This window comes from Lemur catta, chromosome 9 (assembly GCF_020740605.2).
Source record: "Lemur catta isolate mLemCat1 chromosome 9, mLemCat1.pri, whole genome shotgun sequence".
Classification (NCBI taxonomy): Eukaryota; Metazoa; Chordata; class Mammalia; order Primates; family Lemuridae; genus Lemur; species Lemur catta.
Window position 1 is genome coordinate 3,544,169 of NC_059136.1, and position 26,722 is coordinate 3,570,890.

A 26,722-nucleotide genomic window follows, 5' to 3' on the forward strand; every position below is an offset into this window, starting at 1 on the left:
ACATTGGGATGTGATAAGGAATGACTAGGGTGTGGGGAGTTAGTGGTTAAATTGTTTCCCCACACACAATTAAGGGAAGGCCTCTCTCTGAGAAAGAGATGTTTAAGTCGATGTCCTGAATGACAAGTAGCCAGCCATGTAGAGAGACTGGTTTAAGACTAGGCTGAGAGTGTTTGAAAGCAGAGCAAACAGCAAGGCCTTGACATGGGCCTGAGCTTGGTATATTTAAGAGGCAGCAAGGATATTAAGGGGGTAGGAAGTGTTAAGTGGTAAAGCAGAGATAACAGGAAGCTGTTGCAGAAGTCTGGTTGGGAAATGTGTATTGACTAGTAGTAATGGAGACAAGGGTAAGTGGACAGGTTCTATATAAATTTCAGGGTTAGGTTCAGTGGAACTTGGTGATTGTGGGAAATGGGGGAGAGTAGCATCAAATTTTGTCGGCACACTTAGGTGGATCCATTTTCTGAGATAGGGAAGATGGGGGAAGGGGACAATTAACATATGAAATAGGCCAGGCGCGGTGGCTCACGCCTGTAATCCTAGCTCTGGGAGGCCAAGGCGGGTGGATCACTCGAGGTCAGGAGTTCGAGACCAGCCTGAGCAAGAGTGAGACCCCGTCTCTACTAAAAATAGAAAGAAATTATCTGGCCAACTAAAAATATATATACAAAAAATTAGCCGGGTATGGTGGCGCATGCCTGTAGTCCCAGCTACTAGGGAGGCTGAGGCAGTAGGATCGCTTGAGCCCAGGAGTCTGAGGTTGCTGTGAGCTAGGCTGATGCCACGGCACTCACTCTAGCCTGGGCAACAGAGCGAGACTCTGTCTCAAAAAAAAAAAAAAAAAAACATATGAAATAATGCATAATCTTAAGGACAGGTATTAATAGTGGACTCCTTGTCATTTTGTTCCAGAGTCTCATCACAAATTTATACAATGGATTCTATTGTTTACCTGCCAGATTCATAAAAAGTAAACTTTGGCAAAGGTGCGGAGAAGTGGTTCTCAATAGAGAAACAGTTAATTATATTATGTTCATGGAAAGGACTGCCATGCCACCATAAAAGAAAGAATTTGAGTTCTGCATACATATATGGAAAGAACATCAAAATATTTGAAAAAAGATGTGAAATAGTATATTTGACTCTATGTGTGTATTTTTTAAAGAGCTATGTGTTTACATGCTTATAGACATGAAAGAATCTTCGAAAGGGATTTCTGAGGTGTAGGGAATTGGATGGAGGAGGTAATTCTCACTTTGTATGTTGTTGTTTTTTTTTTTTTTTTTTTTGAGATAGTCTTGCTCTGTCTCCCAGGCTAGAGTGCCCTGGTGTCCGCCTAGCTCACAGCAACCTCAAACTCTTGGGCTCAAGTGATCCTCCTGCCTCAGCTTCCCGAGTAGCTGGGACTATAGGCGAGTGTCACCATGGCCAGCTAATTTTTTTTCTTTTCTATGTTTAGTAGAGATGGAGTCTCACTCTTGCTCAAGCTGGTCTCGAACTCCTGACCTCAAGCGATTCTCCCAACTCGCCTTCCCAGAGTGCTAGGATTACAGATGTGAGCCACTGCGCCAGCCTATTTTTATTCACTTTTAATGTAGAGATGAACCGCCACATTAAGAAAATGTTTCATCATAACTCATCCTCATAATAGAATCTTAGAAGTACTGACCTAACATTTGTACTAGGTATAAACATAAGGAGGCTATTAATATATATGACCACATAACTCAGTAAAAACATTTCTGGGATACTCTTTTATCTTAAAAGACAGTTCATTTTTATTTAAGTGCACTATTTTAAAAATATCTTGAGTTCTTTTGTCAGAGAGCCAAATCCAGATTTTAAATTTTTAAAACCATTTTCTGAATTTTTTTCCTGTGTAATTTAGATTTGCTAAAGACATTTTAAAAATTTCAGTAAAGATGTAATACATCCTACTCTCTGTAGTCTACTTCAGTTGTTTTTGATAACTTTAATCTCTTCTCTCCATACTTCTGGATTTTTTCATGTAGCTGTAAACATGTTTTGTATACAACTTATTCTCGTTCCCCAACCACTTAAGCATTCTCCTTTGCCATATGCTGAGAGATGTGTATTTTAATAACTAAGTTCATAGTCCATTTTGAGGGAAATGCTTACTTCCAGTTTTTCACCATTGATAGCCTTGTGACAAACATCGTTATAGATAAATCTTTTTTGGCTTTTGAGTATTTATGTAGAGATTTTTACAATTACTGGGTTGAACAGTTTTGATTTTTTTTTTTAATTCTTTGATATTTTTTAAAATTCAGCAGTTTGAGTGCTGCCTCACCTTATAAAGAGAAGAAAATGATCAACATGACTCTTCATCATTGAATATTATAACTTTAATTTTTCTGATTTGGTAAGAAGAATTCTCATTTTAATTCTCATTTCCTTTATAAGTAGAACAAATTTTTTTTCCATTAATCTTTTTGATTTTTTCCTATCTTGAATTTCCTGCTAACTTTTTTCTACTGGGGTGGAAAGTCTACCAAGCACTCTGAAAAGTCAGACTAGCTTACAGACAATTTTAATTCCTTCCTCTTTTGGGAAGTTAAAAGAAGATACATATTAATAGTCCGATCCATTGTCATCTAGTTTCCAAAGAATAAAATCCCTTGGGGAAAATTCTTAAAAGGGGACTTAGGCCAGCAAACTTCCCTTACTGGCAACTTTAGCTCTTTGAAATGTTAATGACGGCTAGGAATAGTAATCATCTTGAAGTCACACCTGTGCAGTTCTGTATTCCTAAGTATAAAGATGCATGAACAGGTGCGAATCCAGATTTAGAAGAGCTGTGAAAACCAGCTTGGACCTGTGTCCTTAGATTCTTTCCCAGTGAACACAAAGTACAAACTAACCTGTAAGTGGCACATTTTTATGTAGATGAGTTGTGCTTTGGTTTATACCAGCAGTCTGGCTGTCCTGTACAAAATGTAACTTGGGTAACTTTTTGTTCTGACCAAAACCCAGAGAGGGAGAGATCAAATTTGTTTAACCTTTTTTTTTTAAAGGAAAATAACATTTGATACTAGTGACTTCTGCAAATAGTTCTAGAGTTTAAAGTGCTTTAAATATTACCTGGTGATTAGAAAAATATAACAATCATTTTTGGGGTACTTTTTAACTTTCTGGAGGACAAGAAGTACTGACTTACCCCATGGTCTTTATATCAGTAAGAACTTGGCCTTAAAAGAGGCTGAAGTGTTATCAAGTTCGAGTTCCCTACTCCAGTGGTTTAAGATACTAGAAAACAATGAAGAGTTTTCTGCCCCTCTGATTACTGGCCTTGGGCAGGAATGCAGGCTTTAATTCCCAAAATGGATGGGGAGTTTTAAAGAGATAACTTGTAATATATTTTGACCTTTTTGAGACCTTTCCTTCTGTTACAAAAGGATATGAACTGAAAATTGATAATTACTGTTTTTATTCCATTTGAAAAAAATGCTTCAATCAACTAATGAAATTACATTAACTTTGCAAATTAGATTAACAAGCATTTGTAAAGCCTGCTTATCCAGGGAAATTTTAACTATCACTCTCCCATTAGGTCAGGAACCTCTTTATTTTCTTTTATATCATCACATCTCTTTCGTCCCTAGCACTTCACTTACAATGAATAGTTTATCACTCACACGATTATTTGCTTTGTCTCTCACACTAGACTTATAAATCCATAAAGGCAAGAGTTGTAGCTGTTTTTTCCTTACTCACTATTAATATATCCCTGTTGCCTAGCTAGTGCCTGACACACAAGATTCTTACTTATTAACTACTTTTTATTTTTAGCCTATCATATTGGCAGAAGCTAAAGACCAGTGTTGGTAAAGTTGTTCACAAATGCATAGAAAATGATAAACTGCTCATTCAGAGAGTAGGATTGAGGACAAGGAGTGTTGCAGGAGTGTGAAAGTAATCTTACTTTACTTTTTACTTTGTATAATCTTGATTTACTTTTTTAACAAAATGAAATTTTATAATATAAAGTAGTAAAAAGGGCATGGGGTGGGGAAGGGCATGGTTTTGGAATGGGATCTGAGTGGTAGCTGTGTGACCTTGGTCAAATTGCTTTACCTCCTTTGTACCACGGCTACAATAGTTGTAAGATGGATGTAACATCTTCATTTTCCGTGGGTTGTTTTGAGAATTATGGTCATGGCTATAAATTGCCTAGCTACTCTTGGACCTCAAAAACAAATTTTCTACTCTTTTTCTCACTTGAAAGGTAGGGATTGTAATGTTTCATTTCTGAAAGCCTTGGTCCGCGTGGTACCATCCCCATCTGCTGGAATGTCAGGGCTTTGCCACTGAAGAGTTGGTTTTGTCTTGATCACAGTATCAGTTACTTCCACTTTGGTGTTTGTGTTCCAGTTTCCAATTGTAGATATTTTACATCTGAAGAAGAAATGAGTACAATTACTGGGTGAGAGGAGACTATGCAGAGATCAGAACTTAAGGCTTCTGGAATTAGTACTTAACGGGATGGTGTTTCTGCTGTGAAATGAGGGGCTTGCATTGAGTGGACTCCAAAGTCCCTATTATAGTGTTCTGTGGTTTATTGTATTTAGGATTATAATCCAGATTTCATTTTGTTGTTGAACTTCTAATGTCAAATTGAAACCTTCTTTTTAATATGGTCTTTTCTTTGTAAAAATTAAAAGAAATTCAAATTTATTTAGAGGATGTTAAATCTGAGTCACCTTACCCTGTTTATTAACTTGTATTTTTTTCTTGTTACAATAATATGTTCATTGTAAAAAAATGTTTTGAAGAAAACAGATAAATTAGAAAAAAAAATACATAACTCTACTACCCAGAGATAACTATTGATAATATTTTGATGTCTTTCCCCAGTATTTTTCTAACATGTAAATAATTTAAATGAAATCTTTCTGAACACTGTTATTAATTTGCCTCTTTCTCTTCCTGTTATCTTTCTGTGTCATTAATTTTCTATATATTTTTCAAGGTTGCATAGCATTTTACTGTGCAGATAGATGCATTATGGGATTCTTAACGTGGGTGCATGGATATAATTCAGGGGTCCAATAATTTAGAAAGATAAAAACTTTATTTTCACTGATGTACTGATGTTTAACTGAAATATGTAGCATTGCTTTGAGTTGTGAATTTAGGCAACAGATCACAACAGGACCTAATACTTTGTCATCAATAGGATGATCAGACAATTCATATTTGATTCCTTTACAATCGTTGGACATATCTGGACATGCTATTTACTACTTCAAAATTATTATCACTATTTTAAGTATTTTAAAACTTTATTCTTAGACAGTGTCTGTAGGTTTTAGCAGAGTGTTGAGTGCTGAATGGTTCATGGTACAGAAAAGGTTAAGAACCTTTGGCTTTCAATTCTGTGTTTTGGAGACAGTTTGTTTAAATAGATTTCTGTTTTATACCCCAGTGAGAAATACCTGAAGTTAAAACTTTTGCCTACATCTGTGATTATTTGGACATAGGATAAATCCTTAAAAGTACAACTTCTTCATCAAAGAATAAATCTTTGAAGCTTTTAATGCATGTCAGATGCCCTCTAGAAATGTACCAATTTACTCTCTGTAGGATATGAAAGTACCCTGCCCTTTAAACCACTGGTTTTTATATTCTCCAGGTTCACTGTGGTTGGCACTGTAAGGGTCACCAATAGGGGTCTCCAATTTGGTGTAATGTTCAAGAAACTTCTGCAGGCCCAAAATTTGAACACTGTAGCGTCTGGTTAAGTATCATTTCATTGTGTTTTGGTTATACTAGTTTCCTAATACAACGTGGGGACACTGCCTAGACAGCATGTTGTGTTCCAGGACTCTGAACCAGAATCTTCAAGATAGTCTGCTTCAGAACCCCCCATACCATAAGCAGTCTTGCTTTTTGCTCTTCATGGGAAGAAGAGAAATTATCACCTTCGAAAATAGTATATACACATGGAAATGCAATCTTGGAAACCCCAGAATACGAAAATGACTTTTTGCTGAATAAATTAGGAAATTGTGGAGAGAGTAAGGGATGGGGGAAGGAGCCTAGGGTTAAGAATTTAACTCCTGGTAGGATGGGATGGATTTTAGTACACAATTCCTTGAGGACCTAAGAGGAGAAAAGGGATCCATTGGAGGCCAGGAGTGGTGGCTCATACCTGAAATCCTAGCACTTTGGGATGCTGAGGTGGGAGGATTGCTTGAGCTCAGGAGTTTGAGACCAGCCTGAGCAAGAGCAAGATCCCATCTCTACAAAAAATAGAAATATTAGCCAGGTGTGGTGTCCCAGCCTCTCGGGAGGCTGAGGCAGGAGAATCGCTTGAGCCCAGGAGTTTGAGGTTGCAGTGAGCTGTGATGACACCACTGCACTCCAGCCAGGGCAACAGAGCAAGACCCTGTCTCAAAAAAACAAACAAACAAAAAAAAACATAAATAAAAAGGTCTGAGGAGGGATATGTGTGATTGCAGACTTGGGCCTAGAAAGTGTCTGCACAGTAGGAGAGAGGTAGGGGAGATCAGATTGGTCCCTGGATTTGGGACTAACAGATCTGGATTTCAGTAGCTTTGTCACTTTGGCCATCTCTGGGCCTTGTTTGCTCTCTAGTAAAAACAGGGTATTTGACCAGGCGGTCTTTTAGCTCCTTTCCTGTTTTCTTTGTGGCTGACTTTCTCATCTGTTACCAGGGCATTAAGGGCTTTTGTCCCAGAAATTCTTATCCTGCATATAGTAATTGTTTGGTCAATCCTTGCTAAAGGGCTTGAACTACACAGAGCATTCTTGTTTGCAAATGATCAAATACCTAATTAGAACTTATTAGCAAAATGTGAGATGTGTTGTAAGGCTCTGATATGTAGCTCACAAAATAGGAAGGAATCACTGAACAACTAGGGACGCTGAATCCAAGGCTTGCAATCTTGTCAAGACTCTGTCTTTCCTCTGTCTGTTTCCCAGTGTAGGTTTCATTATCTCCTTTTGCAGACTTGCCTGCTGTCTGAGGAATGGAATATGCTCACATCCTCTGGCATCATGATCAATCAGGAAATTGTTCTTCCTCCGCTATATACAGTTAGAGAAATCTCAAGGAAGGATTCCAGCTAGCTTGGCTTAAGTCATGCCCATGCTGAACTGGTCTCTAATGAAGGGGATGGGCTATTCTTGCCCAGCTTGAGTCAGATGCTCACTGCGACCAGGGAGGTAGAATTCTGCAAGATGGCATTTGCCTTTAGGACCACTCAGGTGGCATAAGGAGAAAAAACCTGGTGTGTGAGAGATTTTTAAAAACATTATCTTGGGGACTCATTAACTAGGCAACAACAATCTTCAAATATTTGTTTACAACCTATTTTTAAAAAACAATGTACCCTACAATGAAATACCAATTTATGCCCATTAGGATGGCCACTATTAAAAATACATGTATCAGGTGTTTGCAAGAATCTGGAGAAATGGGAACACTTGTACATTGCTGGTGGGAATGTAAAATGGTACAGCTGCAGTGGAAGACATTGTGGTGCTTCCTAAAAAAATAAACAATTACCATATGATCCAGCAATTCTGTTTCTAGGTATATACCCAAAAGAATTGAAAGCAGGGACTTGAACACGTTCAAGTCCAGTGTTCACAGCAGCACTATTTATAATAGTCAAAAGGTGGAAACAACCTGAGTGTCCATCAACAGATGAATGGGCAAACAAAATGTATAAAATGGAATGTTAGCCTTAAAAAGGAAACGTGGTGTGGTGGCACATGCCTGTAGTACAGCTACTCAGGAGGCTGAGGTGGGAGGATGCCGAGTCCGTGAGTTCGAGACCAGGCTGGGCAACATAGCAAGACCCTGTCTCTAAAAAATAAAAAAAGAAAAACCTTGAAAAAAAGGAAGGAAATTTTGATACCGGCTACAACATGGATGAACCTTGAAGACATTGTGCTGAGTAAAATATAACAGACACAAAGGACAAACGTTTTATGATTCTACTTACATGAGGTCCCTAGAAGAGTCAAATTCATAAAGACAGAGGAAAATAATGGTTACCAGGGACTGGGAGGAGAGAGTAGTGGGGAGTTAGTGTTTAATGGTGTGGACTTTTAGTTTAGGATGAAAAAGTTGTGGAGATGAATAGTGATAGATGGTTCCACAAAAAACATGAATGTACTTAATGTCTCTGTATTGTACGTGTAAAAATGGTTAAAGCAGTAACTTTTATGTATATTTTACTACAATAAAATTTTAATACACTGTACACCTTGAACACTTGATATCTAAATTTTCATCATAAGTGAAAATGTACTTACTGCATTTTTGCAATAAGTGCAGAGATTTAATACTTATCATCTATTTAAAAATGCATAAACCAATTTTTTCAGTGGGAAATCTTTCACTATTCCTTTCCTCCTTTACTCATATTTCTAGTTCACATCTCCTACAGTTTTATCTTAACGTAATATTTTATGCTTAAGAGTCTTTATTGATCACATGTCATACTTCTGTAAAACAAAAAAGTACCTAAATTGAAATTTTAAATTATTTCTTATGACTCAAAGGCTGTAAGTTTACTGGATTGCTATGATGATTAGTAGGACAATTAAGACAATCTAAATGTTATAACTGTTGATAAAATTTTATTAATTATTTATTAGAAATGCTTCTTGATGAGATAAATGAGGCTTTTTATTTTTTATTTATTTATTTATTTTTTTTGAGACAGAGTCTTGCTGTGTTGCCCGGGCTAGAGTGAGTGCCGTGGTGTCAGCCTAGTTCACAGCAACCTCAAACTCCTGGGCTTAAGCGATCCTACTGCCTCAGCCTCCCGAGTAGCTGGGACTACAGGCATGCGCCACCATGCCCGGCTAATTTTTTCTATATATATTTTTAGTTGGCCAGATAATTTATTTCTATTTTTGGTAGAGACGGGATCTCGCTCAGGCTGGTCTCGAACTCCTGACCTCGAGCGATCCACCCACCTCGGCCTCCCAGAGGGCTAGGATTACAGGCATGAGCCACTGCGCCCGGTCGAGGCTTTTTAAAACCTCATGTAATTTTGGGTGACTTAGTGCTGAAATGCTGGAATGACTTGGGACTTTGAACACCAAATCTATTTCTGTTTTTTATTTTTGTAGATCTTGTGCTCTTAGTAAACTTGTATACATAAAATAAGTAAATGGAGAATGAAGCAGTTCACTCAATTCTTTGAACTCTTTGAGTTCTATGCAAAATTCAGTCATCTGTTACTTTTAGTCATCTACTTGCTGACAGTTCCATTCACTCCTCCTTCATATTTGTTAAAAAGAAGGAACTGGAAACCATCTAATTTGTGAAGAGATTTGTTATCTAGTCATATCAGACATTGAATTACTCAGTTTCTTGGAAGTGTACTAAGAATGCCTTATCAAGATTTCAGATGACTACTATGTTTCTCTTTCACTTAGAGACACCTTGTTTAACTCAGTTTATTTAAAGGATTGAGGAAAAATTAAAATATTGTTTAAAAATACACATTTGCCAATACAGTATTTTAAAATGGTTTTTCCTCATCACTTTGTTTTGTCAAAACTTTGGGCCAGTAGATTTAACCTTATTTATGGAAGTGTTCACCATAAAACCTCATTTAATGGAGTTACTTCTTAAACCAGTTAGTTAAGTCAGACTTGCTTTTTGTCAGAAAAGGTCTCTCTTCAATTTTTCCTGAACATTTTATTGTGAACATTTCCAAGCATACAGAAAAGCTGAAAGAATTATAAAATGAACACCCATTTTGAACCTACCACCTAGATTCTACAATGAATATTTTGTCATATTTGCTGTATTACATATTCATTTATTTAGTAGCCCTCTAACCATTTATCAGTAGTTCTTATTTTGATGATTCATTTCAAAGTAAGTTGTAGACGTGGGTACGATTCACCTCAAAATACTTCAACATGTGTATCATCAACTAGTATTCAACACTAGGGTTAGGGTTGTATTTGTTGACAACTTGTTTTGAGGTAAAACTAACATGCAGTGAAGTGTACAAATTCCAAATGTATCATTAGATGCATGCTGGCAAATGTGCACACCCAGCTCCCCTCAATACAAACTAAGGCTGTCACAGAGAGTTCCCTCTTTCCCCTTCCTAGTTCACTCCTACTGCTACTCTCCAGAGGCAACCACCTGATTTTTTTTCACCATATATTCTGTCTGTTTTAGAAATTCAAATTAAATGAAATTATATAAACATGAACTCTTACATAGACTTCACTCACTGTAATTATTTTGAGATTCATTCCCTGTTGTGTGTATTAGTAGCTTATTTCCTTTCATTGCTGAGTAATGCTCTAGTATATGCATATACCACAGTTTTCATTGCTGAGCAATACTGTAGTATATGCATATACCACAGTTTGTTCTCCTGTTGATGCTCACATGGACTGTACCCAGGTTCTGGTGATTATAAGTAAAGCTGTTATTAAGGTTCTTGCACAGGTCTTTATGTAGACAATGCTTTTATTCCTCTTGGTTGACTTCCTAGAATTGCTGGGTTGTAGGATAGCTTGTGTTTAATTATATCAAAAACTGCAGACCTTTTCCTAAAGTGGTTGTACCATCAGAGAATAACATATAGAAGTTCTGGTTGACAACACCAAATGTTGGCAAATTGCGGAGAAGTCTGTAATTTTAGCCTTCTGGTAAGTGTGTAGTATTATCTCATGGTTTTAACTTGCATTTCTTTGACTAATGATGCTGAGCACTTTTTCAAGTTATTGACCATCTATGTATCCTTGTGAAGTGCTTATTAGATGTGGTAAAAACAGTTTTTTTTTTTTAACTTTTGAGTTAAGACTTCTTTTATACTCTAGAATGATACTAGCCATTTGTCAGATATATTTGTGGATATTTTCTTATATTTTGTGGCTTGCCGAATTTTCTTAAATAGGTGTCTTGATAAGCAGAATTTTTGCTTTTGGTATGTTCACTTCATCAAAATTTTCTTCAATAATCATTGCTTTCTATGTCTTACATAAGAATCCTTTGCTTCTCTGCACCTCCCCTCCCCCACCAAGTTACAAAGTTTATTTTTTTAGAAAAGCTTTATGGATATATTTAGCTTTTACTTTCAGGTTTCTCTGATACCTATTAAATGAATGTTTGTATATGGTGTGAGGGAAGGGTCACAGTTCATTTCTCATCCTCACCCCCCCTATGTGGATATTTGGTTGTTTTAGCACCATTTTTTAAAAAGTCTTTTGGCTGGGCTCCGTAGCTTTTGCCTATAATCCACTTCAGGAGGTGGAGGTGAGACCCTATCTCTACCAAAAAAAATTAGCGAGGCATAGTGGCACACACCTGTAATCCCAGCTACTCAGAGGAGACTGAGGCAGGAGGATCTTTTGAGCCCAGGAGTTGAAGTTTACGGTGATCTTAGATTGTGCCACTGTATCAGCCTAGGTGACAGAGTGATACCCTTTCTCAAAAAAAAAAAAAAGAAAGAAAAATGTTTCCCCATTGAATTGCTTGAAGGCCTGTATTATTATTGGTATTACACTATGTACAGACATCTCTGATTTAGGATGGTTCAGCTTCTGGTTTTCTGACTTTATGATGGTGTGAAGTGATATGCATTCAATAGAAGCTATACTTTGAGTACCCATACGACCATTCTATTTTTTGCTTTCAGGACACTTTATTATAAAATAGTCTTTGTGTTAGATGATTTTGCCCAACTGTAGTCTAATGTAAATGTGCTGAGTGCATTAAAGGTAGGTTAGGCTAAGCTATGATGTTCAGTAAGTTAGGTGTATTAAATGCATTTTGACTTGTGATATTTTCAGTTTATGATAGGTTTTTCAGGACATAACCCTGTTGTAAGTTGAGGAACATCTGTGTATTAATTTGGTGGGAATTAAATTTTTAACAATATTAAATCTTCCAGTATGTTAACATGGTATGTGATGTTTTAAAATCTTAACATGTTAGTATTTACTTTAAGAACTACTATAGGAATCACTTTGAAATAATTTACAGAATTTATTTGAAGATTATTAAAGCAGTCAGAATTAATCCAAAATTTTTATAATCATAAGTACAAAATAAACCTAATGCTCTTTTATGCCTTAATCTATAATTAATTTGTAATTAATATATAGCTAAAATTGTAAGGAAGCTTCCCTTGGATATTTTAGCCATCATGAATCCTCTGTCTTCTGATCTACTGTCTTACTTATTAGTGCACAGATTAGCAATAAATCACTTTTTCTAGAGTGTGAACTTCTGGGGAGTTGTGATTAACTCAAGGTTAGCCCTTTATGTTTGGTGAATAGTGTGAGGGAAAGTTAAAAAGTAAGTCTAGGGCCAAAAGATAGGCTTTGATCTGAGAGGCAACAGGGAACCATTGAAGGTGTTTGTTTAGGAAAGTGAACACCATGAAGAAAGTGGTGTTGAGTAAGGATGGGATGAATTACCTTGAAGAGTGAATCTGAGGTCAATAAATAAATTCATTTTGACCAGGTATGGTGGCTCACACCTGTAATCCTAGCACTTTGGGAGGCCAAGGCTGGAGGATTGCTTGAGGTCAGGAGTTTGAGACCAGCCTGGGCAACATAACAAGACCCTGTCTCTATATTAAATAAATGAATGAATAAATAAATTCATTTTAAACTTTTCTTACTCAAAGTTTGGTCAGCAGACAAGTTAACACTGACATTACCTTGGGAGTTTGTTAGAAATACAAATTGTGGAATCAGAATCAGTGTTTTAAAAAGATTACTAGGTGATGTGTATGCACATTAAAGTTGGAGAAGCACTGCTCTAGAGGAACTTGTAGCCACTCTGGTGTGGGTGGGTAAAGGCCATAGTACAAACAGAACAATTGGAATGATCTTGACAGATGTCTGACTTCCTATACTTTTTCTCTTTAAGCTGTCAAAATTGGCATTTTAGTTTTTTTGATTTGTGGGAGAAGATAGTATCCAAAGTCTTCTTAGAAATACATTCTTAGAAATGCTACTTGATGGACTTGTTAAAACTTTAAGAACAACCATAAATCATTGATTTAAATAGTTTCAGCTGACTGTAAAATTAGTCATTTGAAAGAATCTAATGAGAACAACTGACTGTGTCCTGTCTTTGCTACTCCCAGGGACTGGAATTTGGAGATGAAGTAGAGATTTTATAAAAGAGTTCAAGTGTGGTTGCTGTACAGACTTCTAATAGTGTGTTTGTTGAAAGTCTAGAGTGGAAAAGGACAGGAGAGGACAGATCTAATTTATTGTTACGTTTGTGTAATAACTAGAGGAAAATCTATTAGCATACTGCTACCCCCATGTTAGCTGTTCATAGTTTCTGTGCTCCTTTATCGACATTATCCATTAACATACGGAATTTTCACATAGTTACAAGCCTGGCATAGATGCAATGTTGTGGTCTGCCTATGCCATTTAATGTATTTCCCACCTCTGAAACTCCTCTTCCTTCCTCCTCCAGTTGTTTCTGTGCTCTCCTCCTCCTCCTCCTTGACTCTGTCCTCCTTCTCTCTGATCTCTGGTTCATCCTAAGCCATCTACCAGATTATTTTCCGATTTAAGAGCTTACACAGATTCCTCACCAAGTGCCTGAACATAAAATCGATATTCTGGCCCAAGCCCTAGCATACCTAGCTTACCCTCTCTCCTATCACCTCCTCAAAATTAAACCTCTTTTTTTTTTTTTGCATCTGCTCTATGAAACCCTTTTCAGTGACGCCAACTCAGGTCTCCCACAAGCCTTGACTGACTGTTTGCAGTCGCTGTCTGCCTTGTATACAGTGGAGCCTTTATAACACCTGCCTTAATGGTTTCACAGATGGGGCCCTAAAGGCACTGTTCCTGCCTTGTTACTTACCCTGTTTGCCAGGTACTCAAGAATGATACTCACAGAGGACCCTGAGCAATTTTATGCTAAGCTTTGGTGGCTGAGGATTCATCAGAGGACAGGTTTTTATCATGCTGAGGATGGAAAAGATCAGAGTTGAGGTTATAACACTCTGAGCTCTGGAACCAGAATCCCTGGCTCTCCCATCTGCATTTTGAGTTTGTGAGAGGAGTCTCTATTTTAGACCATAGCAAAACTTTGAATTAATTTGCTTATTTCCCTGAGTTGTTTGGTTGTCAAGAAATTTGGAAAGTTAACTATAGAGAAGATAACTGATTTTTGAAAGGAAAGCTATTTTAAAATGTGAACTGAATTAAGAAACTTAAATTGGAAACTGTATATAGGTGTTGATAAAAAAAAAAACTTACAGGAGAAAGCATTTGAGACATTGTTCAAATAGATTGCCTTAGAATGAGAATTATCACTTCAACCTTTGCTGGTTACCAGCTTTTAGTATCTTCTGAATGCCTAGTTGGTTACTGGCAAAGGGTTATAAAGAATGTCTTCCAATAAAAAGGGCCAAGTGCCTATCCAGCATCAGATGTGAGTTTGAGAAGGACAAGTGGGCTTTTGCTTATTAAAGTCAGCTTTTGCTTCTCAGGCCTTGACTCATGTTAGCCTGTGCTGTTGGAGCAGAATGGATAGATTTGGAGAGATGGGATCAGGAAGCCATTAGAAAGGAGCAGGCTTTTTGAGTAAAATGTTTCTGAACACAAATGGCTGCAGATAGAGTGATCATGCCTACCAGCTGTCTAAGACCATCTCTGTTTAAACTTGCAGTTCTGGTATCATTATTAATATTTGCCCCTTTTTTCTCTCAGAAGTATTCTGGTTTGGATGATAAATTATGTGGCCACCCTACTGATAAAATACTGCCAGACACTGTATCAAATGCTTTTTTATTTTATGAGACAGGGTCTGGCTCTGTTGCCGAGGCTGGAGTGCAGTGGCATGATCATAGCTCACTGCCACCTCAAAATCCTGGGCTCAAGTGATCCTCTTGCCTCCGCCTCCCAAGTAGGTGGGACTACAGACATACGCCACCATACACAACTAATTTTTTAAAATTTGTTATAGAGGTGGGGTTTCATTATGTTGCCTAGACTGGTCTCAAACTCCTGGCCTCAAGTGATCCTCTCACCTCAGCCTCCGAAAGTGCTGGGATAACAGGCGTGAGCCACTGTGCATGGCCTCAAATGCTTTTTTTAATGCTCACCAAACACTGAGATCACACAGTGGCAGACCTGGTGAGCAGAGCAAGGTCTGTGAGACTTCCAAAGCTACTTTTTTTCCCAACCTGCCACACTAAGGGCTTAACAGGTACAGCCTCCACTGATTTTTGAATCTAGTGAAGGAAACCTGCAATGGTAGTGAAAACCTTTCTCTGAAACAGTCGATTGGGGAATGTCTGGATAAAGATAAAGGTGAGGTCTATGGTGGTGGTTCTCAGGCGAGGTTAAAGTTATTATGTGTATGTAAATCCCCAGGCTTCGGGACGCTTGTAGCCATTTGGTCCCAAGGGGTTTAACCAACCTGTTGCTCAGGCCTGGGGTGTTTCAACTTGGGGTAGGAAGGTTGTAGTTCAGACTTTTATGTGCATTCATACTAACTGGGAATCTTGTTAAAATGCAGATCTCAATTCTGTTGTTCTCAGATGGGGTCTGAGATTCAGTATTTATAACAAGCTTCTGGTGATGCTGGTATTGCTGGCCTGCCACACTAAACTTCGGGTAGCTTAGATTCCTGAGGTATGAGGATAGCCCTTTACCCAGATGCCCTGATTTGGGGGTTGAGGGGCAGAGTGTCTACTTGGTAGACATAGATGCTGTCAGATTGGGTAGAAGGGATTAATTATATGGATAACTGGTTTGGGGGGAATAGGTACTTAAATGTTTTTAAAGGAAGCATCATGCTTTTGTAATCAATGCATATGGGTTAATTTGTAAAGTATATCCTTAGCTTGAGGGAAAGGTGAACACAGAGAAGCAGGAGGGAGTAGTCTAGGGTGGGAGCAGCGCCAGTATGGGTGAGCTCTTGCCCAGCCTGTGCAGTGATGAACAAGCTCTGACAAACACAGACAAGGGAGTAAGCAGAGTATCTACTGCCAGACAGGAATAACGTGGATGGATGACACGGCAGCACAGCTCCTCACCCCCAAAAAATACTCCAAAGGAAGGAGACTGACCATTTTCCCCTCTAGGCTATGCTTGTGCCTTTGGACACATGGTATACTGCAGGAGGCTCTGGCCAGCTATTCCTGTGAGGAACAGCATTCTCTCTCTCTCTCCTGCCCCACCCATTCTCTGCCATGGGAAGTCCCAGGTGCGCATGTTTCCAGTATCTGCTTGCTTCTCCTTGCACCAGGGGAGAACAAGCAGGTGGAGTGCTACCAGCCTGGTCCAGGTGTGAGTAGCCTGCCTGCTGAGTCTGGGCCCCTTACCCTACCCTCTTTTATGAGGAAGAAGCCCAGTGACCAGGCAGGGGTACTGTTGGAAAAGGTCTGATGTGGGTGGGAGATGTTGGCAAAGAAGAAATGACAGGGGCTCCAGAAGCTGGACTTTCTTAGACTTTATTGCTGGAGCTGTGAGAGGTCACAGAAACAGTGCTTGGTCCTGGACAGGCCAGGCAATTAAAAGCATCAGTGGCCCTCGCAGCTGGCCAGTATCACCCTGAGGACTCCTGGAAGGGCAAGAGAAACAATATTGACAGAGGTGGGTGATGTAAGTTCCTGAGAATGGTGCCCCTCATAGGGTGTAATAGTACTTTGAGACTGTGTCTCTTGGTCCGTCAGACGCTGCTTTGGGAGTGTCTTCTCAGTCCGTGCCTGCAGTTGCAGGAGGCAGGTGGGGAGCTGGGATGATATATGTGCTCATGACTAATGCCCATCCTGTTGGGGTGAGGGAGCCCCAGGTATGATCCCAATCAGGGCAGGTCGCACTCAGGTATGTGGGTTGTGGGCCACGTCCTGTGAGATGTACCTGGAATAGCCCAGTGTCACTCCCCCTCCCTCTGCCTAAGCTGACCCCTTTTCTCTGTAAGAAGCTGCTCCTGACAAGCCTAGAGCACCAGGTGTTGTCCCCCAGGGTCCAAGTGTACAGTGTTGTTCTGAAGGTTATCCCGTTGCTCAGTGGTAAACACTGCTGTGTCAGGGTGCTGCTCAGGGGCCACTTGGAGCACATAGATTTTTGCTAGCAGGATTTTGAAGCTTTGCATTGGGCTGCAAAGCCAGGGCTTGAGCCAGCATCTGGAGAGAGTCCAGGACTAGAGTGTTTTTGGGTTTGGGGGTGGAGAGCAGAGGGAGGGAAAGGGAGGGGCAGGAGGGCAGAGCTACACAAGCAGCAGTCGGCTGCTTTGCTTTGGCTTTGCTGTCGGCAGAGAGGACTTCGTTCGTGCCTGAGGGCCGCTTGGCCACCATTGCTGGAGACAGGAGGGCGCTGCCTTGAAACCCTGACTTACCGGCACTGCACCCGGAGTATTCCAAGTAGCTGTTGTGCTGTCTTTTCCCTGGGAGGCAAGTCTCCTCCCTGTTGTCCCCTCCTGCTCCTCCCCCGTTCTGTGAGGGATGGTGCTGCTCTCTATTGCACGGCTCAGCCGGCTGATGTCACTGGCAGCGGGAAGCATCAGCAGCCTGATCACATGCTGGCCCAGTCTGTAATGCAGACGGGATAGGGGTGTGTGTGTGGGGAGGGGGCTGTATGGCAACTGCTCTTGCTCTAACGCCTTCAAAAGTGCAGAGGCAGCGGCTGTAGCATCCAGCCAGCTTGGACGTCTGGCCCCTGAGCCTGGAGAAACTATTCTCAACAATATTTACCATTGATAAGATTAGGGAAAACAGCCCTTAACTCCGGGGTTTCTGCTGTTTTCCTGTCCAAAGCAGACTTCCAGGATTCTGAAGAAACAGTTTCAAGGAGGATGCTTTTCCCCACCTCTGCGCACGAATCTTCCCGTGGCCTCCCAGATGCAAATGACTTGTGCCTTGGCCTGCAGTCCCTCAGTCTGACCGGCTGGGACCGGCCCTGGAGCACCCAGGACTCAGACTCCTCAGCCCAGAGCAGCACACACTCGGGTGAGTGCCAGAGAATGAGTTGGCTGGGGGAGGGGAATGTATGGGGTGGTGAACCGAAGATATCCACAGCAACAGTTGTTCTGTTCCCCTTGGCATCCCCCCATACACACACAACATGGAGCTGTTTTGCAAGAAATGGAAATGCTAGCTGTGAGTGTGGCAGGACAGATGGCTGCTCGTAAAGGCAGGCATGGCTTTTCCACTTACCCTGATAAATTCCCTGGAGTTGTTAGTCTACACCTGGGATGGCCCTGAGAAGGGTTCCCAAGGTGACAGCCTTATGCAGAACAGATCCAGCTAACCCCCTGGTGCCCAGGCCTGTCTTAGAGATGATGAAGCAAAACACTTTAGGTGGGGGAGGGGACTTAAGGGGTTCATTACTGGAGGACCAGATTCTGTTTCTCAGTGGCTTTAAAAACTGAGGAGCTTTATATGAAGGATGGGTGGTCTCTGAATCATAGCAAGGGAATTTTAACCTCAGGTGCGGCTGGGTAATGCTAGGATACTGGAATTGTCTTAGCATAAGGTTAAGAGCATTGATCCTGGAAAGGGGTAGGCTGGGTAAGTGGGGTGGGGTAACTTCCAGCTACAGAGGTTTTTTTTTTTTGTGTGTGTGTATGTGTATTGAGGATGACCAGGTGGATGAAAGAAGAGCCACTCCCATTTAGGATCCCTTGTCTTCTTGCTAGTATTTGATGGGAACAAATTGAAGGGACTTTTTGGCAACCCCCCTTGAACTGCTTCTGCTCGGACCTTCCATTACCCGTTTATTTCCCTCTTGTGGTACAAGGGAGGAGGGTTGGCCAGATGCAAGTCTTAGAGTATTCAGGAAGAAATGTGAACTAAATACTACAGGTATACTTATCTACATATTTGATTTATGTAAATTATACCGTGAAGTATTGGCAGCAGAACTGTGGGACGATGGAAATGTAGTAAGGGGCGGTGGGGGACGCAGCCATTTGCTGTTGGTGCTGACTGTGGGAAACACTGAGCCTGCTGTCCTTCCCCTGCCTCCCTGTCCAGAATCCAGCCGTCATGGCAGCAAGGTACTGTCTTGTTGATTTCTCTGGCCTCCACCCTGTTTGGCGCAGGTCTTTTTTTAGAATGCTTTGCAGAGCCGGGACTGTTGTGTCTGTTAGGCATTTTAATGCCCAGTTGTTTGGGTAAATTCCCATTTGGGGGAGGGGACTGAATTTTTTATATGTGGGTGGGGGAAGAGCTTTACCTTAAGTAACTACCTCTGGGTTAAGATGGGATCTCTTGAAGTTACGGCCTTAGCTTACTCAGGATTTTCCAGAAAGGTTGGTAAGTGCCCTGTTTCCCTGGGCAAGGAAGTATGGTGTCAATGTTTGGTATCCTGTGCCTGAATACCTTGGCCTAGAGGCCACGGCACTTTCTTTTGTGTGAACTTTGAAGCAAACCTGGCTGGCCTGTGAAGCCAGCCTTACCCTTGTCTCACTTCCACTGTGTCTGAGTAAAGACAAAGGTTCATGCAGGAGATGGGCACTTGTCTAGGGGTGACCAGTGTCTGACTGTCTTTCACTGGCATCAGGTTGGGATGTGGACTTCTTTGGCTCTGGTTTCCCTTAGCTACGAGGATCCTTCTGGATTTATATTATAGCACTGGGCCCACAGAAATGCAGCTGTGCCCAGCTTGGGGCTTGAAAAGCTTGGCCTAAAAGTTACTGTGAAATTAAGCCGTAGAAATAGCTTGGATCCAGTCATAATTTCCCCAGCTTCCCCACCACCTGAAAGGTCTGTGCTTGTAGCTGTTTGTTTCTGAAATGGGGATAGTTTTTCTTCTCCGCTTCCCATCTCAAGCACTTTAGTGATAAATATTACATGATTTTGTGGATCAGGGAGGGACTGCAGTCCGAGCCTCAGAACTGTTAAGGACCAGAGAATTGCCCCAGTGGTATGACCTGGCTGTGGGCGGGGTTAGAGTGGGTATGTCTTCCTTTCTGAGGGTTGAAGATACACCCATCCCTAATCGCCATGTATCTTTGGTTTTGGGGCTGTGGTGACAGCCAGTGCTCTTCTTTCCGGGGCTCTAGGTTGTCTTAGAAAGCCCACTACTGCCTCCCGGAGTAGGATGCAGCCCTCCCACCAGCCAGCTGCAGTGCCAGATCGCACACCCTCGCCAGCAATGCAGGAACATACAGCCCACATTCCAGTGCCTACACTGCCTTGCCATCTGAAAACCAACTAGCTGTTTCTTCAGTGAGGGAGGAGATATTTCAACAGCTTCGGACAGCCTGGGAGTTGTCCTTGCAGACAGCCTGGTGCCCTGTTGCCTGTGTGGAGCCCAGGATACAAGCTTACTCCTTCGGCTCTGCTTGGTGAAATACTGCCCAAGGCAGCTGTGGCATCATATCTGCCAATCTTCTACCACTCCTAAGTGTTCAGGTTCAGCAATGTCGGGGGCAAGGTTAGAGATAGTAGGGCTCTTGTCTAAATTTGTTCTGCAGACATTGAGCATTGGCTATGTGTGGCACTGTGCAGGTACATCAGTGAATAGCATAAAATTGTTGCCTTTTAGTCCATGACTATCAAGGGAAAACAAATGGGAAAGCATACCAAATGCTGCGTGATAGCTGCTGTGATAGGGACTTCCATTTTCTCCCGTAAGGATTTTGTGCACTGGGACAACCTTCCATTGGATTCTCAGCAAGAGCCAGGTATATGGATACCATTCTTCAGGGGCCAGAGTGCTTTTGCTGTGAAGATCCTGGGGTGGAGTCTTGGAGAGTTGTGCCCCCAAGGCCAGCATGGATTTGGATGTGGCACTCTGTGGGGTCCTTCCTTTGTAAACTGTGCATATCCTGAGGCCCCACGCCTTGCTGGGGAGGAAGCCTTTAAGGGCAAGATCAATGTTAGAAGTGTGCCCCAGTGGCACGTGTCCAGGGCTACCCTGTCCAGCTTGCAGTATCTTGAGACCTGTAATAGAACAGCAGGGCTGTGGAAGCTGTCCTCGAGTTCCTGGGATGGGGGATGGAGTGACTAATAGCCATCATTTATCGACTACTTTTTATGCTAAGTACATCACATGATTTTAATGTTTGCACAGATGAGGAAACAGGCTCAAGGAGGTCACAAAGTGCCAAAAGTGATACGACTACTGGCAGACCCAGAATTCCAACCCAGGTCTTTCTAGTTCCAAAAACTCTTATGCTTCCTGTTATACTCGTGTTCCTATTGGCAGAACATGTTGAGCAGGAAGAGTTATCTCAAAGTATCTCCTTATATAATTCCAGGGGCCACTCAGCCAGAGGTGATATGCTCCCTTGAGGAGCTCTCTGCAGGCGAGGGCACATGACAGACAGTTCCGAGTCCCTTTTGGTCCCTGAATCTCAGCTCATCAGCTGCACCCCCCGCTGGATTTGTCTTCCTGCCTTCTCCCTTGTGACTCTTGTGTGTGCAGTATTATTCAGCAGGAGAATGAAGTGACTCTGCGAATCTGCTTTGGGGGACCTGGAAACAAAGACTCCTAGTGATGCCTTGGGGACAGACCGTATGTTTAGTCTAAAGATGCCAGAGGACAGTCCTATTTTCTCCCACCCCACTTTAGAAGACCCTTGGGAATTAACCTGTGCACACTCTGGTTTCTGCCCTAACTGCTACCCAATGAGTGAAATGTTCCTTGTGCTGTGTCACTTGTGGACTCCCCTTGGTCTGTAGGGTAGATCAGCTTGGGATGGCGGGGTGTGGGGGTGGGGTGATGTCTTCAGCGTTTTGCCTTTGCCGCTTCTGTACTTACAGCCTTTCTGAAGCAGCGTTCAGAATAGGATTGGATCTGTCTTGTGTGGAATATGGACTTCCTGGGCCCAACCACGATCTCTTATAAATAGGATTCAACTCGCAGTTCTCCACTGTTATATACCCAGCAGTAACACGGTGCCTGCCTAATGGCCATTTCATAAATATTTGTTGAATGAATGATGAGTCCTGTTGGTGTTGAATGATCATGAGCCACAGTGTTAATCTGAGTGTGTTTTAACTGCACAGTTCAGACAGGGTCTCTCCTATTCTTTTGCCTCCTACTCATATTGATCTGCTGGATGGACAGATTCTTCAAAGATCAGTTTCTCTGAGCCCCCATTGCTTCTGGGGTGAGATGCACTTACAGAAAGTTCTCACCGTACACTGGAGCCTGATTTCTATCATGGAGTCAAGTAGTGTATTTGGGGACCACTTTCAGTGCAGAGACGATAGGGAACCTGGGGAGCAGTGTAGCAGCAGGTACCTCCTAGGTGAGAAAGCTGTGAGGTGGTTGGGTATGTGGGCTGATCTTACATGGGATATAGTTATATCTTTACTGCAGGTAATGGAACTTGTCCAGTGATCAAGACTGGGAGTTACACTAGGGTGAAGGGCTGTCTTTGGACCCACGGGATCCAGAGTCAGTGGAGGGAGTCCACATTCAGAACATCCCCACTGCAGTTGGGGAATGGTGTAGAATTGCAGATTCGGGGTCACAGGCAGAGTGGTCTGTTTTTATACCTGGGATAAGTGCTTCCCTCCCCCGCTTCCTACCTCTAGGCCTCCAGATGGATTCTGAGCAAGCAACCTAGAACCAAGGATAGCAATAGGAAGGCAAGGGGTCCAGGTATATGGCTTTATATCTCAGGCTGGAAATAATGGCTCCTGGTCTGGATTTTCCCCATGACCACTCCCGTTAGTGTTAGTTAGCACGTGTCTGATCATGATATGTTGGGCCTAATCTCTCCTGTAGCTGAGCTTAGGCTCAGACAGTGTCTTACAATGCAAGCATCTAGTGCCAGGCCCTTGTTGCCATCGCTAATGCTGCCATCAGACTCTGGGTGCCTTTGTACTCTTGGGGAAGGCTTCAGAAAATTCCAGCAGTGACTCAGCTGTAAAACCCACAAGAGCTGGCATAGAAGGATGAAAGTAGAGAAAGTTAACAATCAGTCTAAAAATATTACTGCTGATTTGGTCTCTTGTACCCTCTGAGGTAGCATTAATGAGCTGGAACCCTCTGCCAGGTCCTTTCGTCCCCGTGACTTCCCTGAGAGCTGTCTGTAGCTGATGCTGATCCCTGCCAGCAGGTGAGTGGGGATGGGTGCCTGTGCTCCAAGAGGAGCACAGTGTCTTAGTGACTCCTGCAAGATGGCGATTTGGTGGACACTCAGCTGCCAGGACTGGAGACCCTTAGTAAACGTCAGGCTTTCTATGATCCAGAGTTACGGAGGCGAGGACAAGAACAGAGCAAAGAGCACAGGGCCTTGGGCATCACTGAAGGTTGACTATGGGACTTCTCTCCCTACTACTCCTACCCCTCCTGTAAGCCATCTAGCTTAATGTTTGACATCTGGTCTTGATGAAGCTCTGTGCCGTATGGGGAGACATCTGTCACTGGCCTGCAGTATAAGGGACCTGTCACTCCCACTTTATTTTAGGTTGTGTGGCTTAAAGAAAGAGTGCCTTTCCAGTAAGTATACTCCCTGCTTTGAGATTGAAAGAAGGGAACAGTCTAATACTAGCTCTGCTCTTTTCCTCCTGATTGCCAGCTGGTGGAAGTCAGTGTTGCTTACTGAGCAACAATACCTAGGGCGGCAAGTATGGTCTCCTGAGATGAGCTGAGAGCAAGACAGGTTCTCTCTTGAAATGAGGTCCCACTTTCCTGGAACCCAGTGTCTCTACTGGTTTCCTTTCTTTGATCTGTAGATACTCAAAGAACTATGTGGCCAGGCCCTGTGTGAGGTTGGGGTGTGGAAGGACAGTCAGGTCACTATAGGGCAGGGGTTCCCAACCTATGGTGAGTTGTGTAATTATTTCATTATATATTGCAATGTAATAATAAAAGAAATAAAGTGCACAATAAATGTAATGTGCTTGAATCATCCCCAGCCCTCTCCCCTACCCCATCCCATGGAACAACTGTCTTCCATGAAAATGGTTTCTGGTGCCAGAAGGGTTGGGGACTGCTGCTCTAGGGCATCTGACAATGGGTGACAGTTTCCAGAAACTTGGCTCCTTCTGTGGGTTGAAGGAAATGTCAAACCAGCTGGCAAGTTGTAGGCTTCTTGGTACTTGTCTTCTCAGTTATTTCTAGTCAGACTTATGCTGTGTGCCTTCTAATTTAGTATGTGCAGGAACCTGATGCTTACAGATACTGACTTACCCCAGGTTTGTGAATTCTGGGTACCCTGATCATCTCTCTACCAGATGGCATTGCCCCTTTCTGAGCTGTCAATCCAAGCCCTTTCCTGGTTTGTGTGATTGGAGACAGTCTTCTTGCTCCTGCACTTGAATGTAGGAATCCATTTCAGTGGCTCTGAGGATCCCAATAGGTTCTCGGGGAGAGTTGATCGGGAGAGGGCTACTCTTCCACCCCATCCCTCCTAAAGCAGAGTAGCTTTTTTCAGCCTGTATCTATCTGTACACTTAGTTCTCATTTTTTTTTTGAGACAGAGTCTCGCTCTGTTGCCTGGGCTAGAGTGCCGTGGCGTCAGCCTAGCCCACAGCAACCTCAAACTCCTGGGCTCAAGCGATCCTCCTGCCTCAGCCTCCCAAGTAGCTGGGGCTACAGGCATGTGTCACCATGCCCGGCTAATTTTTCTATATATATTTTTAGCTGTCCATATAATTTCTTTCTATTTTTAGTAGAGACAGGGTCTCGCTCTTGCTCAGGTTGGTCTCGAACTCCTGAGCTCAAACAATCCACACGTCTTGGCCTCCCAGAGTGCTAGGATTACAGGTGTGAGCCACCGCGCCCGGCCTGTACGCTTAGTTCTCTTTGAAGAAATTGTTTGAAAGTAGTAGGAAGACTGTCACAAACTTGGCGTGGCAAGTCACTGTTTCTCTAAACCTCTGTTTTAGCAACGGGCTGGGTAGGGATGAACTAAGGTTTATTCCCCTAAGTCTGAGGTGCATCTAAGTCAACATTGTGTCCTTAAAAGGAATATCCTTGATAGAAAAGGGTATGGCCTCCGTGAGCATACTGGCTCTAAGGAATACAGTATTCTCTTTCTTTCTGTAGAATTCAGCAAACATTGATTGCCTGCTTTTTGCCAGGTGTCGAGCTAATTGCCATTGAAGTAAGGTGGTAAGGATGGCCCTTGGTATGTTTGGTTGAGAAGCAAAACTTTGTATGCATGTGTGCCTGAAAATATCCATACAGATAATTTTGAGGCTTTAAAAAGCTTGTTTAAAAAGATTATTTCTTACAATAGGCAGAGACTGCAAAGGTACTCAATTATCATTTTCTCCGCTGAAATCCTAGTTCCTATTACTTGTGCTTGATTTCCCTTTTATGGCTAAATCAGTTGCCTTGAAAGAGGCAAAGAAAGCCGAATGAGAATTGACTAGTTTTTCTTTCTGTCATTAAAAAGAAACCTGTTTATTTTGAAATAATTTCAAATTTATAGAAGTTATAAAAATAAAATAAAAATTAAAGAATACTTGTATTCCCTTTATCCATATCCTATTGCTGACATTCATATTACCCTATTCGCTTTATCCTTTGCACATCTTCTCTATATCTATATATATAATTTTTTTCTGCACCGTTAAGAATAGAGATGATCTTACATTAGTACATAACAAAACAGTTACCAACTTCAGTTGATTAAATTTGATATAGTACTCTTATTAAACTGTCATTCATATTCCAATTTTGTCAATTGACCCAGTAATGTCCTTCATAGTTTATTTCTCTTCCTTCTCTCTTAACTTGTATCTGCCCTAAGCAGGAGGCCTCAGCTCCTTTTTGTTTTTGCTCAGTGTGAGCTTACAAAGTCCCTTGGTTGTCTTGAATGGTTTTCACAGTGTTCAACTTACTCTTGCCATCACTTTTCCTGAAATTATTAGAATCCTTGCCACTCCCTTTTATATTTACTTATTCCTGGATACAATGTCTGTCTGCCTCTCTGCTTCTCCCTCCACCCACCACCCAGTGTTTTCAGAGCTCAAACTGTTTGGGAAATATCCCCTGTAGCATGGCCACGTTTATTTATTTGATGCCTTTTTTATTCCCTTGAATATTTGCCATTGTGCTGTAAGAGCTGTTTATGTAAAGTATAACTGCCAGTGTGTAAATCAAGTCAGTAATTACATATGAAAGATGTCTAGGTGTGGTAAGGGAATTGATTAGAAATTTGAAGTAACAAGCTTTAGGTTTTTCTAGATTAATGCTTTTCAAATTTTGATATGTATACAAATCTCCTGAAGATCTTGTTAAAGTGCAGATTCTGAATTAGAACTCGGGTAGGGCCCAAGATGCATTTTTAATGAGTTCCTACAGTGGAAAGGCCCTAGGTAAGTTTTGAGACCTGAATGTTACAGGTCCCAAGGCACTGACTTCTGGTAGGAGAGAGCGCTAGTCTGTAGTCGATGGTCTTAAAGGATCTGAACAAAGGAGAAGTGCCAGGAACATGAAGACAAACAGATACGAGGTAAGGACTTTTTAATAAAAGTAGCTAGTAAATGGTGTACTACAGAAGACGAAGCTTGGAGTGGGAAAGAATCGGGTCCCACTGTCACTCATGAGCTGTTCTTTAACTGGCTGCCCCTGAGTCCTGGGTTCTTTTTGTTAAGATGATACTACTACCCACTTTTTTGGATTTGGTAGAGGATTATTTACCTAAGTTTTTTTTTTTTTTTTTTTTTTTAGCAGGGTCTTGATCTGTTGCCCAGGCTGGTGCAGCGTCGCAGTCATAGCTCACTACAACCTTGAACTCCTGGGCTCAAGTGATCCTCCTGCCTCAGCCTCCCGAGTACCTGGGACTATAGGC

At 41.8% G+C, this 26,722-nt stretch overlaps 1 protein-coding gene across 1 annotated transcript in view; it reads left to right on the top strand.

The window, feature by feature from the left end:
- The window catches only part of CPEB1 (cytoplasmic polyadenylation element binding protein 1), a 69,855-nt gene that overhangs the window by 24,992 nt on the left and 18,141 nt on the right, over positions 1-26,722 (top strand). Inside the window, exon 2 of the mRNA XM_045561605.1 lies at positions 17,778-17,966. Coding sequence (XP_045417561.1) covers positions 17,813-17,966 — 154 coding nt within the window. The 5' untranslated portion in view covers positions 17,778-17,812. The remainder of the gene's footprint in view (positions 1-17,777; positions 17,967-26,722) is intronic.